This window comes from Protopterus annectens, chromosome 2.part2 (assembly GCF_019279795.1).
Source record: "Protopterus annectens isolate FY-2018-M chromosome 2.part2, PAN1.0, whole genome shotgun sequence".
Taxonomy (NCBI): domain Eukaryota; kingdom Metazoa; phylum Chordata; order Ceratodontiformes; family Protopteridae; genus Protopterus; species Protopterus annectens.
Window position 1 is genome coordinate 1,022,506,539 of NC_056730.1, and position 14,617 is coordinate 1,022,521,155.

A 14,617-nucleotide genomic window follows, 5' to 3' on the forward strand; every position below is an offset into this window, starting at 1 on the left:
GTAGACGCAGCCATGTGTGATCTGAGACTCATCAGTTAAACAAGAATGAAAATGGACAACACAGATGGAATGTTACGGTGATCTACAACTCCCCCCCCCCCCCCAAAAGGGGGCTTTGATTTGTTTTTGAGAGAGTCTATTTTTCTTGTTTGAGGTCAGAAATTGGGATAGGAGAACATTTCAGTCTGTGGGACTTTGCCAGGGCAGGTATTCTCTGAGGGGAATGGTTCAGTTGCTGTATAGGTATTTTATAATGACTTGATAGTTTTCCTCTACCTGTGGACATGTTACATTTACTCTTCTCCCTGAATAATGGTCAAAATATAGTATATCACTTGTTAGAGGGGTGCAGCATCTTCAGTGTCTCTTGATGCACCTAAAGGTGATTGCTTATTACTAGAAGGGGAAGAGCTGTGTGTTCCACATAACTGCATTCATCGTGGTTGCATGACTGTCCCAGAGTAGGGGAATCTTTCAAAAAAGATGCTGTGTTTTAATTAGTGGAAATGATTAAGCCTCACATAGGGGACACATCAAGGAGGGTCTTCTTGCAGATCAACCTTTAAGGTAAGACCACACAATTTGTCATAAGCTAAGGTAGACTTTTACTGTTCACATTGTGATAAATTTGTACACATTTATACAATTGGTACTAATACCAAATTTTATTTTGCAGCTTCATCCAGAATCAGTGATGCACACCTTGCAGATACCATGATTGGAAAGGCAGTGGAACACATGTTTGAAACAGAGGATGGCTCCAAGGATGAATGGAGGGGGATGGTGTTAGCCAGAGCTCCTATCATGAACACATGGTTTTATATCACCTATGAAAAAGATCCCGTCTTGTACATGTACCAGCTGTTAGATGATTACAAGGAAGGTGACCTTCGCATCATGCCAGACTCTAGTTAGTATAATTTATTTTTGGTTATTTATTTCTGGTTTCCAGACATCCACAGGTCCTTTGTTTACTTGACTTGGGTAATGTGGAGGATCGTCAGGTTTGATTAACTTTTGTTAAGAAGGTGAAGACATGCCTTTTTTTTTTTTTTTTTTAATATACAGTATGCCAGGGTAATTCTGTCTGGTCATATCAGATTTTTTTTTAAATCTGCTGGTGTGTAAAGAGCTGGCTGGATTACAAGCAATAGCACTGCAATTTCCCATACACAATAATCTGATGTATAAAATGTTTGCCTATAACTTTTTTGTCATGGCGACCCTTCAGCCTCAGTATTCTGCTGCTGGAACCATAGTAAACCTCATGTTGCAGAAAAGTTCCAACAACCAAAAAGCTTTATTTTCTTAGACATATACAGAGAATCTGTTCTTGTAGTGCTGCTGAAGCAGATGTTCTTTGTGCTTCATTACCTTTGGGTTATCTGTCAGTCGGCCTGATTAACAAAGTCTTGGGTCCTGCGTCGGTTGCTATCCCTTCTTCCATGACGTCAGGGTATAAAATATGCAGCCAACGCCATTACATAAGTGTTTCTTGCCATGCTGTGCCCGAAGCAGAAGCAGTTTGCAAGTGCCGGTCAGCCGACTCCTGAAATTTTCGTTTCAGAACCTAAGTACCCCGTTGGGGGAACTTTTTCTTGCTCCTTTCCGATGTCAGTAAAAGTTAATAATTGCATTACTTTTGGAAAGCAAATACCTCATAAAGATTTTCATTCATACTGTATTCCTTGCCTAGGCCCTGACCACGACGTACCTTGCTGTCGGTTTTGTGCTTTATTTAATCAGCGCACTATCAGTCGTCTGTATATTTTCATCTCTAAATATTTCGGTTCTCGGTTTAATTATCCAGAAATGTCGTCTGTTAGCCATCTATCGGGATTCCGAAAAAACGCAAAGATACAGAGACAGGCCGCCGAGGTCTAAAATTGCCGACGATGCTTCACCTAAGCCTGTCACCAGTTCGCCGGTACTCAGTGAGGCGCTTTCCCAGCCCCTGATACCTGCTACTTGTGATTTGCAGGCCACTACTGAGACCCATTAGGGGTCCGGTATGCCGCAAGATGCTTCAACTATGGAACATGCGGATGTCTCTACCTTGGATGGGTCCGGAGCTACTGTGCAGGCACCAGCTTCTGAGGGTGTATTCAGGCCTACGGACTTGCATACTAAATCAATGCCTGCTTTTTTACTTGGGCCTGAATCTCGATCCATGTCTAAAAAAAACGATGCCCAGGCCATATGCTCAGGCCACTAGGCCTAAAAATCAAATAAGAATGGCTGAAGATCTAATAACTCTAATCAGGGGTAGCCAACCCCCCTGCTAAGAGGCCTAGGACAGGTTGATAATGAATCTTCTGATCAGGATTCTGTTTTTTTTTTTTCCAATTCTTCTGATCTGGATTTTCCCTTATCTAATATGAAGATTCTGATGCAGAGGACTCCATTCCCTCTGCTTCCCCTCCAGAGGATTTTTCTTTTGGGGAAACCTTACATACTCTAAGGGAGCATTTCCACTGGGAAAGCCAGGATTTTTCTGATTCAAAAAAGAGGCTTAGGGATTTCATTCTCCTACCTCAGCATAGGCCTTTAGCTATTCCTTCTGTACTAGACATTGTTGATGCTTTTTCGTAATCTAGTTTGGCCCCTGATTCCCTGCCTCCTGTTCCCAGAAAACCTGACCGATACTACAGGGTCCCAGAGTCCCACAAGTTCCTTTTCAAAAATCCTGTTGCAGGTCCAGCGACTGTTTCACAGGGGCCCAAGGGCGTTAAGGCTTCTACTGCTAAAAATCCTACCCCTTCTGATAGAGACTCCAGGCGCTGGATAGATGGGGTAAGAAGGTTTACACTTCTGCAACCTTGGCCATTAAGGCTTTAAACTGCTAGTTTCATATGCTAAAGTATCAGCATGTTATTGGACTGCTTAAACAGAAAATTATGTTGATTCCTGACAATGTGGAAATTAAAGAATTACAGGATTTAATGCATTCTGCTGAACAAGATGGAAAACATACTTTGCAATATGGTTTTGATTCATTAGAGGCCTCTTGCAGGGCTGCTTTTACTGGGTCTGTGCTCAGAAGGCATGCTTGGCTTAAGGAGCAATCTTTGCCTGATCATGTTAAAGCAAAATTGTTGGATGCTCCTTTAGATCAGGACTGCCTGTTTGGCAACAAGGCTGAGGAAGTTCTTAAAAAGATGGCAGATGAAGCTAAATCTATGCAAACTGTTAAAGATTTTTTTTACAAGTTCAGCCTCCTAGATTGTTAGGCACTGGCCCTCTAAGAATTGGTCCTTTCCAGCCCCTTCTAGATGTCCTTCAAGGATGCATCTGCAGTCCTAACAAATGGGTTGTCCTGCCTCAGGCAGCCCTTCGGTCGGCCGGATTCCAAAGTCTGGGTCTGGCCTCAGCTGATGTCGCACTTCACCCGACGTCATAGCTGCTGTCAATTGGGTATAAAGGCATCAGCCGACGCCATTTTCCTCAGTCTTTCTTGCCGCGCGGTGCCCGAAGCAGAAGCTGTTCGCAAGTGCCGGTCGGTCAGATCCAGAGATTTCTACTACCGAAGACTTCTAAAAAGCTAAGTACCCCGTTGGGGACTCTTTCTTGCCTCAGCCGATGTCAGAAAAAGTAAATAATTGTTTAACTTGTGGGAAACAAATACCTCATAAGGATTTCCACTCTTACTGCCTTCCGTGCTTAGGCCCAGACCACGACGTAGCAGCTTGTCTAGCCTGTGCTTCCTTCAACCGACGGACACTTAGACGTCGGTCGGAGTTTGCGGAGGAGTTTTTTGGTCCCACTTTTGCTTACAAAATGCCGTCGGAGACTCCGACTTCACAATTAGCTAAAAAGCGTAAGGACCGACACTCGCGGTCCGCGGTTTCGGCCGAAACCACGGTTAAGCCAACCGCAAGTGTCTCGGTTTCGGCTGAAACAGAGCCCTCGGTTCTTCCTTCGGCCGAAAGCATACCTCCTACAGCCGAGGCTTCACACAGCATGGCTGAATCTGCTACTGAAATTTCTCCTGATACCCAGGATTTATCAGATACTATTCCTTTAGACATATCTACTCCTGCATGTGGAGCTGCTAGGCCCCCTGCATCCATGTCTATCAAGGCTTTCTCTAGGGCTAAAGCAGCTAAATCTTCTAAGGCCTTGCCTGCTAAAACCCCCTCACACAGGCCTAGCTCTAGTTCCCAAATGCTCAGCCTGGCAGAGGATCTCATTTCTTTGATCAGGGGATCCCAACCTCACCCTGACATGGCCTCTCAACCCCCTCCAGAGAAGAGGCCTAGAGCAGAGCCCCCTGAACCAGTTTCTACGGATTATTCCTCTGATGATTCAGAAAACTCAAATCCTCCAGAAGGCCCCTATTCTCCATATGAGGATTCTGATGCAGAAGACTCCATTCCTTCTGCCTCTCCTCCTGAGGAATTTTCTTTTGGGGAAACCCTGCGTGCTATGAGGGAGCAATTTCAATGGCAGGGCCAGGATTTTTCAGATTCTAGGAAACGGCTAAGGACCTTTTTACATTTGCCACAGCATAGGCCTTTAGCCATTCCTCCAGTACTAACAGTTGTGGATGATGCATTCAATGATGCTTGTACTGCCCCTGACTCTCTTCCCCCGGCCCCTGCTAAGCCCGACAGATACTACAGGGTCCCGGTCACACATTATCACTTGTATAAGGCTCCTATTGCAGATCCTGAAACTATTTCTCAGGGCCCCAAAGCTGTAGCAACTGCCAAAAAACCCCTCCCCTCTGAAAGAGAATCTAGAGCATTAGAGAGATGGGGTAAAAAAGTTTATACTTCTGCTACTCTTTCGGCTAGGGCCTTAAACTGTCAACTCCACATGATTCAGTATCAGGAATTTCTGTTAGATCAGCTAAATAAAAAACTATCCTCTCCTGAACCTATAGACCGTAGGTCCCTTCAGGATTTGGTACATAACACTCAGCAGGTCAGTAATCATTCCTTAAAATGCGGCTATGATGCACTGGAGGCTTCCTTTAGATCAGCTATGACTGGTACAGTGATCAGAAGGCATGCATGGTCAAAAGAGCAATCCTTACCAGACCATGTAAAGTCAAAGCTCCTAGATGCTCCCATGGAGAAACTTTGGCTCCCCTGCACAGCAAGTGTTAAAGAAGGTGGAAGAAAAAGCAAAATCTGTCCAAACAGTCAAGGATTTCTTACAGGACCAGCCTCCTAGGTTTAGTAGAAATTGGCCTTTGAAAAAATGGTCCTTTCCAGACACCAGAACACAGAGAGGCAGAAATAGGCGCTCAAGAGGCAGAGGTCAATCCAGAGGTGCCTACAGGGGACGTCAGTGGCAGCTAAACAACCAGAGAAGTACTGCCACAGATCCAGCTACTACCACTTCCACAGGACAGTCACAGTGACTTGACTCTGATACCGCCTACCAGGGAACAACTGGAAGCACCCTTAGGCGGAAAGCTAGCCTTATTTTCAGTAAACTGGCATTACATTACAGGAGACAAATGGATTTTACAGACAATAGACAAAGGTTACAGGTTTCACTTCCATACTCAACCAAGGAAGAGAGGAATGCCAAACCTACCACCAAACCAAAAAGCAAATGCTCTAGGACAAATCAACCACTTACTAAGGATGAGAGCTATAGAAAAGGTACTGGCTATGGAACAAGGACAAGGATTTTATTCCAGACTTTTCCTGGTGCCAAGAAAAGAAAACCAATGGAGACCTATTCTCGACCTGTCCGCTTTGAACACATATCTCATTGTTCCAAAATTCAAAATGCTGACCCTACAGCAACTTCTTCCCATGCTGGGCAAGGAGTCTTGGCTGGTGACTCTAGATCTCAAGGAGGCATACCTGCACGTCCCTATTCGACCAGATTGCAGAAGATACCTCAGATTTCTTGCAGGATCAGAGCATTATCAATTCTCAGCATTGCCCTTTGGCTTATCTACTGCGCCCAGAGTATTCACGAAATGCATGGCATCAGTAATTGCTCATTGCAGGCTTCAGGGAATTCAAATTTATCCATACCTGGATGACTGCCTGATACAAGCGGACAACAAGATCAAATTAACAAAAGATTTGGGAAAGGTTATTCACCTATTGCAGGCCTTGGGATACACAGTCAACATAAAAAAGTCAAGGCTGGTACCATCCCAAAGGATTTCATTCTTGGGTGCAGAACTGGACACATCAAATCAAATGGCATTTCTCACAGCAGAAAAGCAAAAACTACCACCACTCTATTTCATGGCATTAACAACGCAGAACCAGCTTACAGCAAGGAAAGTCCTGCAAGCCCTGGGTTACATGGCATCCTGCATAATATTGATCCCACATGCCAGACTACATATGAGGAAGTTGCAATGGTACCTAAGGAATTTATGGTCTCAGCACAAGCACAGCCTAGAAACCCAAATTCCAATAATTCCATGCCTGAAGCAAGAATTCCTGTGGTGGGCTCAGGCCTGTCAGTTGAACAAAGGACTGCCTTTCCACAGCCCTCACCCAAGCCAGACTATCACCACGGACGCCTCAGACCTCTGTTGGTGGGCACACATGGCAGACAAGTGTATACAAGGCCTATGGACACAGGACCAGCTGAACCTACACATAAACCAAAAAAGAGATGCTGGCAGTGAAACAGGCAATTCAGACTTTCAGACCTTTTCTTCAACAAGGTCATTTGCTGATAAGGACGGACAACACCACAGTTATGTGGTACATCAACAAGCAGGGAGGCACACATTCATATTCTCTGTGCCGGATGGCAATGGACCTGTGGAATGTGGCCCTGAACCTCAACATTCAGCTCCAGGCCATATTTGTGCCAGGAAAAGAAAATATACTAGCCGACACCTTAAGCAGAACTACCACGGATGCCCACGAATGGATGCTGCATCCGGACATCTTCAAATCCATTACAAAGAAATGGGGTCTACCAGAAATAGACCTGTTCGCATCCCCACACAACCACCAATTGAGAAAATTCTGCACAAGGACATACCACCCACTTGCTTGGAAGGTGGACTCCCTATCCTTCAGTTGGGAAAACCTAACAGCATATGCATTCCCACCTCTTCCTTTGATGCACAAAGTGCTACTGAAGATCAAAGAAGATCACCCAAGGATCATACTGATAGCTCCAGACTGGCCGAGGCAGCATTGGTACCCGCTTCTGAGGAGTATGTCTCGGGCACACGCATGGCCTCTACCTCTAGTTCCTTTGCTGCTAACACAGAACAACTTCAAGATCCTGCATCCAAACTTGAAAACACTGCAGCTAGCTGCTTGGAATCTTAAATTTATCTCAGAGGGTTAAAGACATTATCCTGGAGGCTCGCAGACCCTCCACAAGGAAGACCTACTCAGCAAAATGGAAAAGATACCTCATTTGGAGTGCAGCAAAAGGAGAAAATGTAGCATTGGCAAGCATAGCTAACATCCTGGAATATTTAGCAGAGCTTTTCCACAATGGCCTGTCTTACTCCTCCATCAAGATTCATGCCTCAGCAATTTCGGCAGAATATAACATGGATATAACATGGATCCTCCATTCTTCTCTCATCCTCTACTCAGGCAGTTTCTGAGAGGAATTAAAAATGTAAAGCCTCCTAGGAAGCCACCTTTGCCTACATGGGACCTGAACTTTGTGCTAGAAAAGTTAACACTTCCCCCCTTTGAACCAGCAGCAACAGCAGAACTACAGTTCTTATCTACTGCTTTCCTGCTTGCAATCACTTCAGCAAGAAGGGTTTCTGAATTACAGGCATTAATGGCAGTACAACCCTTCCTTATCTTCCATCAGGATAGTGTGTCCTTGAGAACTAACCCTACTTTTATGCGAAAGGTGGTCTCCAGGGTATCATTGAACCAAGCAATCCACCTACCAACATTCTTCCCCAACCCACAGAACAGGGGGGAAAGACTACTACATACCTTGGATGTACACAGGCAATTGCGCTACTACCTGGACAGAACCAAGAACAATAGAAAAACTGACCAGCTTCTGGTAGCATATGCAGCAGGAATGGAAGGAAAAGCAATTTCAAAACAGACAATCTCAAAATGGATAGGAAATTGCATTAAATTTTGTTATTCCTTTCATGGAAAGACAACTCCAGAAAACATCAGACCTCACTCCACAAGGGCTACAGCCACTACTACAGCTTTCTTACGAGGAGTGGCTACCAAAGACATTTTAGAGGCTGCTACTTGGAGCTCCATGCATACATTTGCCAAGCATTATAATCTGCCCTTGTACTCCAGATCCCGAGCAGGTTTTGCCACTGCTGTTTTGCAAGGGATCTTAACTACACCATAATCTTCTTAGTGCCTCCTCCCCCAGTTTGGCTATGGTATTCTACCCATTTGTTAGGACTGCAGATGCATCCTTGAAGGACATAGTACAGTTTTGTACCTACCATAAATGTAGATGTCCGAGAGGTATGCATCTGCAGTCAGGATTACCCACCCTCCATCCCCTCTGTGGTACTCCTAGGGTATTCGCCTATCTTGTAGCTAGCTGGGGGAATCTATTATGGTGTATTTGTTTGTATATATGTACATACATGTTTATTTTTGTTTGCTCTCTACTGTTTGCATTTATCCAAATTTAGCCTTCCTAGAGGGCACCTGGCATCTGGGGCAAGAAACACTGAGGAAAATGGCGTCGGCTGATGCCTTTATACCCAATTGACAGCAGCTATGACGTCGGGTGAAGTGCGACATCAGCCGAGGCCAGATCCAGACTTTGGAATCCGGCCGACCGAAGGGCTGCCTGAGGCAGGACAACCCATTTGTTAGGACTGCAGATGCATACCTCTCGGACATCTACATTTATGGTAGGTACAAAACTGTACTGTCTTCTCAAGCCAAACCCCCCCAAGCACAGCAAAAACCCCAGGTTTCAGTCCCAGGGGACACACAGAACTAAGCTTTGGGTGCCTCCACTTCCAAATCTGGGAATAATAAGACTCCCCCCCTGTGGTAAACTGTTTCAATGACTTCCTTTTAAAATTTCCAAGCATTTATCAACTTGACTGCCCCTTTGGGAGGAAAGATTGCTCTTCATGCAATGAATTGGGAACTCGTTACCCAGGACAAATGGGTTTTAAATAGTGTCCCCAGGTATACAGATTTCACTTCCTCCCGTTGCCAACACCAAGTGGGTGGCCAGACCTACCCCCATATCAGTGGGCAGAGGCCCAAAAACAAGTACTTTCTCTCTTAAGCATGGGGGCTATTCAACTGATACTAAAAGAGGAAAAGGGACAAGGTTTGTATTAGAGACTTTGACAATTCATGGCGCCCTGTCCTGTAGCGGTCTACTCTAAACACCTTTTTGGAGATTCCAAAATTCAAGATGCTGACTTCACCAATTACTTCCTACGCTAAGCAAAGATGCCTGGTTGGCAACACTAGATTTAAAAGAAGCATACCTGCACATCCCAATCAGAGAATTTTGCAAAGATGCCTACTCTTCAAAGCAGGCTACATGCACCATCAGTTCGCTGTACTGCCATTTGGCTTATCTACCACACCCAGGGTATTCACAAAGTGCCTAGCGCCAGTTATTGCATTTTGCAGGCAAAGAAATACTCAAATATACCCATACCTGGACGATTGTCTAATTCAGGCAGAAAGCCAGGACATACTTTTGAATCATCTGGCCTTTGTAAAAAGTGATGTTCATCGTGTTACACTGCTGCAGTCATTACACTTGGGTTATCCTGCCGTCAGGCGGTTCCCCAGTCTGCCTGAGTTCCAAAGTCTTGGTCCGGCGTCTGTTGCTGTCACCTCTTCCCTGACGTCAGTGCGACAGGGGTATACAAGATGCAACAGACGCCATTTTCTTCAGTCTTTCTTGCCACGCGGTGCCCGAAGCAAAAGCAGTTCGCAAGTGCCGGTTGGCCGACTCCTGAGATTTTCATTCCGAATCCAGAACCGAAGTCTTCCACAAAGCTAAGTACCCCATTGAGGAAACTTTTTCTTGCGTCAGACCAATGTCAGTAAAAGTTAATAACTGTTTTTCTTGTGGGAAGCAAATACCTCATAAGGATTTCCATTCCTATTGTATCCCATGCCTAGGCCCAGACCACAACGTCACTGGTTGTCAGTTTTGTGCTAGGTTTAACAAGCGCACTGTTAAACGTCGGTTTGGCTTTGTCCAACATTATTTTGGCAGAAAATTCAATTACACCATGCCGTCGGAGCTTCCGACGACCGGAATACATAAAAAGCGCAAAGACAAGGACAGGCATCCGAGGCCCAAAACTGACAAGGCCTCTTTTAGGCCGGTCGCCGGTTCTCCAGTTTTCAGCGAGGCGCCTTCGCAGCCCCTGATGGCTGCTTCTGCAGAACCACAGGCTGCCTCCGACTCCCACGTGGAGCTGGCTGGGCCTTCGGGCGCTCAGGTTTTTCAGCCTACCGAAACTTACCCTTCAGTGGGAACCGAAGTAGCTGAGCAATCCACAGCTTCAGAGGTTGTTTTCAGACCTACTCAGTTAAGCATTAAACCCTCTGCTAAGTCTAAGCATCCCTTAAAAACAAAGAAACAAATACAGCATTCTCCAGGACAGGCCTCCATGCCTAAGATACAAATGCTCAAAATGGCCGATGACATCACCCTGATCAGGGGGTCCCATCCCCTCCTGATAAAAGGCCTAGACAGGATGCAGACTGACTCATCCGACCATGTGTCCATTTCTTCAGATTCATCCTCAGACCTAGGATATTCTTTACCCCCCTTATGAGGATTCTGATGCTGAGGAATCAATTCCATCAGCCTCTCCGCCTGAGGACTACTGCTTTGAGGAAACCTTACATACCATGAGGGAGCATTTCCATTGGGAAGGCTAGGATTAGTCAGAATCCAAGAAAAGGCTCAGAGACTTCCTTTTATTACCTCAACACAGACCCCTTGCTATTCCGCCAGTGTTAGATATTGTGGATGATGTGTATACTGAATCCACCTTAAATCCTGACTCCTTACCTCCAGCCCCTGTTAAACCGGACAGATATTAGGGTCCCTGACTCTCACAAATTTCTGTATAAAAGCCCTGTTGCTGACCCTGAAACCATTTCTCAAGGACCCAAAGGGATTAAGGCCTCATCAGCAAAAAACCCATTTCCCTCTGACAGAGATTCCAGAGCATTAGGCAGATGGGGAAAGAAAGTATATACGTCTGCAACTTTAGCAATGGGAACCTTAAATTGCCAGTTTCACATGCTAAAATATCAATTTTTGATGTCTCAGTTGAAACAAAAAATGCTTCCAGATTCAGATCCTCCTAATTTTAAAAAAATGCAGGATTTATTGCATGCAGCTGGACAAGTGGGAAAACATACTTTGCAATGTGGTTTTGATTCTTTAGAGGCCTCCTGTAGAGCAGCAGTTACAGGCTCTGTCATTAGAAGGCATGCTTGGTTAAAAGAACATACGTTACCAGATCATGTTAAAGCAAAATTATTGGATGCACCTTTGCAGCGGGATGTTATTTGGAGTTAAAGCAGAAGAGGTATTAAAGAAGATGGAGGATAAGGCAAAATCTATGCAAACGGTGAAGGATTTCTTACAGGTTCAGCCTCCTGGATTTAGCAAAAATTGGCCAACAAAGAATTGGTCCTTTCCAGTTAGACAGACCTCAAAGGGGCAGATACAGACGTCCAAGAGGTAGAAGTCAACCACCAGGTCCTTACAGGCCTCGACAATGTGGTGCACCAGGCCAGAAGGAAGGGGAAGACAGGCCACAACCATATAAAAAGCAGCCTCAATGACTTCCCACTACAATTGCCAAACAGCTCTCTCTCTTGGCAGCCCCCTTAGGAGGAAAACTGGCACTTTTCTATCACAATTGGCACTGGATCACCAAAGACAAATGGGTTCTCTCAACATTGTATCTCAAGGTTACAGGTTCCACTTTCACACTCTGCCAAGGTTAAAAAGAATGCCAAATCTGCCACCAAATCAATGGGCAGAGGCTCAAAAACAAATTACAGCACTTTTGGACATGAGAGCTATTGAAAAGGTACCACCACAGGAGCCAAGGACAAGGATTTTACTCAAGACTTTCTGGTTCCCAGAAAGGACAAAGCCTGGAGGACAATTCTGGATCTTTCTTCTCTAAACACTTACTTGGATGTTCCAAAATTCAAACTGTTGACACTACAGCAGCTTCTTCCCATGCTGGGCAAGAAAGCTTGGCTCCGTGACCTTGGACCTCAAGGAGGCATACCTACCTGCATGTCCCTATCAGGCAAAACTGCATAAGATACCTCAGATTCATAGCTGGTTCAGTGCACTATCAATTCTCTGCACTGCCCTTTGGCTTATCTATTGTGCCCAGGGTCTTCACAAAGTGCCTGGCACCAGTAATTGCATTTTGCAGACAGAAAGGAATTCAAATGTATCCGTACCTGGACGACTGCCTGATTCAAGCAGAGCACAAGAACATTCTTCTAAAGCATCTGGCATTCGTAAAAAAAGTTAAGTTGCCTGGGGTACACAGTAAATGAAAAGAAATCAAAACTAGTGCCCTCACAAGAGATATTCCTGGGTGCCAGCTTGAACACAACGGCCCAGATGGCTTATCTCACGCCAGACAAGCAAGGACAACTGACTCAATACTTTCAATTGATGGCAACAAAGACCCAACTTCCTGCAAGAAAAATTCTGCAGGCCTTGGGTTACATGGCATCTTGCATACTACTAATTCCATATGCCAGACTGCATATGAGGAAACTACAATGGTACCTAAAGAGCGTATGGTCTCAACACTGTCAGTTTGGAAACAGTTATACCACTAATTCCTTGCCTTCAACAGGAGTTTTGATGGTGGGCTCAAGCTTGTCACCCCAACAAGGGACAGTCTTTCACTCAACCCACAGCCAGGCAAACACTGACAACTGATGCATTGGATTACGCCTGGGGAGCACACATGGCAGGAAAATGTATTCAGGGCGAGTGGCCCACAGAACAAAGGCGTCTTCACATCAATCAAAAAGAGATGCTAGCTGTACAAAATGCCCTTATAGCTTTCAAGGACCTGCTGCATCCAGGACAACTATTACTAAAGACAGACAACACCACAGTTATGTGGTAATTAAACAAGCAAGGGGGCACAGTCCTACTCCCCTCTGCAGACAAGCCATGACCTTGTGGAACTCGGCTCTAGACTACCAAGTTCATCTGCAAGCACAATTCCTGCCAGGAGAGAAAAACATGCTGACAGACGACTTAAGCAGAAACATCATGGATCCCCACGAATGGGAATTGAATCCACAAATATTCAGAATAAGACAGAAATGGTGGAGCCCGGACATAGATCTGTTTGCATCCCCAATGAATTGCCAGCTACAGAAATTCTGCACAAGGAGTTACTATCCACAAGCATGGAAAGTGGATGCCCTCTCATTCAGCTGGAAAAACCTACAAGTTATATGCTTTCCCTTCTCTAACTCTCCTTCCAAAGGTGCTCATAAAAGCCAGGCAAGAAGTGCCAAAGATGATCCTGATTGCACCAGACTGGCCACGCCAGCACTGGTACCCAATCTTAAGGAGCTTAGCACAAGAACCACCCTGGATTTTGCCTCAAATCCCACATCTGCTGACTCAGCACACCAATCAGATACTTCACAGCCAGCTAAAGACCTTAAACCTAGCTGCCTGGAAAATTCCTTAGTCATGCAAGCAATGCCTCTCTCCAAAGCTGTTGTGGATGTCATTCTGGAGGCCAGAAGGCCTAGTACCAGGAAAGCCTATTCAGATAAATGGAAGAGATTCTGTGCCTGGAACCAGGCTCACAGCCTTGACCCTCTTGTCCCAAACATTCCTCAGATACTACAATATTTAACTGAGATGCTGGACAAGGGCCTCTCCTTTTCATCCATCAAGATCCATGCCTCTGCCATTTCTGCTCATTAAAACATGGATCCACCAATTTTCTCTAATCCTTTGCTAAAACAGTATCTCAGAGGGGCTAAAAACATAAGACCGCCCCGTAGAGCACCTACTCCAACTTGGGACCTCAAATTTGTTTTGGAAAAATTAACTTTACCTCCTTTTGAGCCCGCTAATACAGTAGAATTAAAATATATCTCTTGGAAAACTGCTCTGCTCCTGGCAATAACATCAGCACGAAGAGTTTCAGAATTACAGGCACTAATGGCAGTGGAACCTTTCCTCATTTTCCACCAGGACAGGGTGTCTTTAAGAACTAACCCTACGTTTATGCCAAAGGTGGTATCAAGTGTGGCTCTAAACCAAACTATTCACTTGCCAACTTTTTATCCAAAACCACAGAATAAAGGGGAGAGACTACTGCATTCTTTGGACATTCACAGGCAGTTACGTTTCTACTTGGACAAAACCAAAGCTTTCAGAAAATCTGAGCAACTATTGGTAGCGTATGCTGCAGGAGCACAGGGAAAAGCCATTTCAAAACAGACCATTTCAAAATGGATAGGACATTGTATGCGTTTCTGCTATACACACCATGGGAAACCTGTACCTAGCAGCATTAGATCTCACTCCACCAGGGCAACAGCTACTTCAACTGCCTACCTCAGAGGAGTACCTACCAAGGATATTTTGGAGGCAGCAACATGGAGTTCTGTGCATACCTTCACCAAGCATTACCATTTGCCTG

General features: G+C 45.1%; 1 protein-coding gene across 2 annotated transcripts in view; it reads left to right on the top strand.

Moving 5' to 3' along the window:
• SPIN1 (spindlin 1) overlaps positions 1–14,617 on the top strand; it is a 1,077,469-nt gene that overhangs the window by 979,346 nt on the left and 83,506 nt on the right. For both annotated transcript variants that reach the window (XM_044064286.1, XM_044064285.1), the window contains one exon: positions 677–910. In XM_044064286.1, the coding sequence (XP_043920221.1) occupies positions 677–910 (234 nt within the window). The remainder of the gene's footprint in view (positions 1–676; positions 911–14,617) is intronic.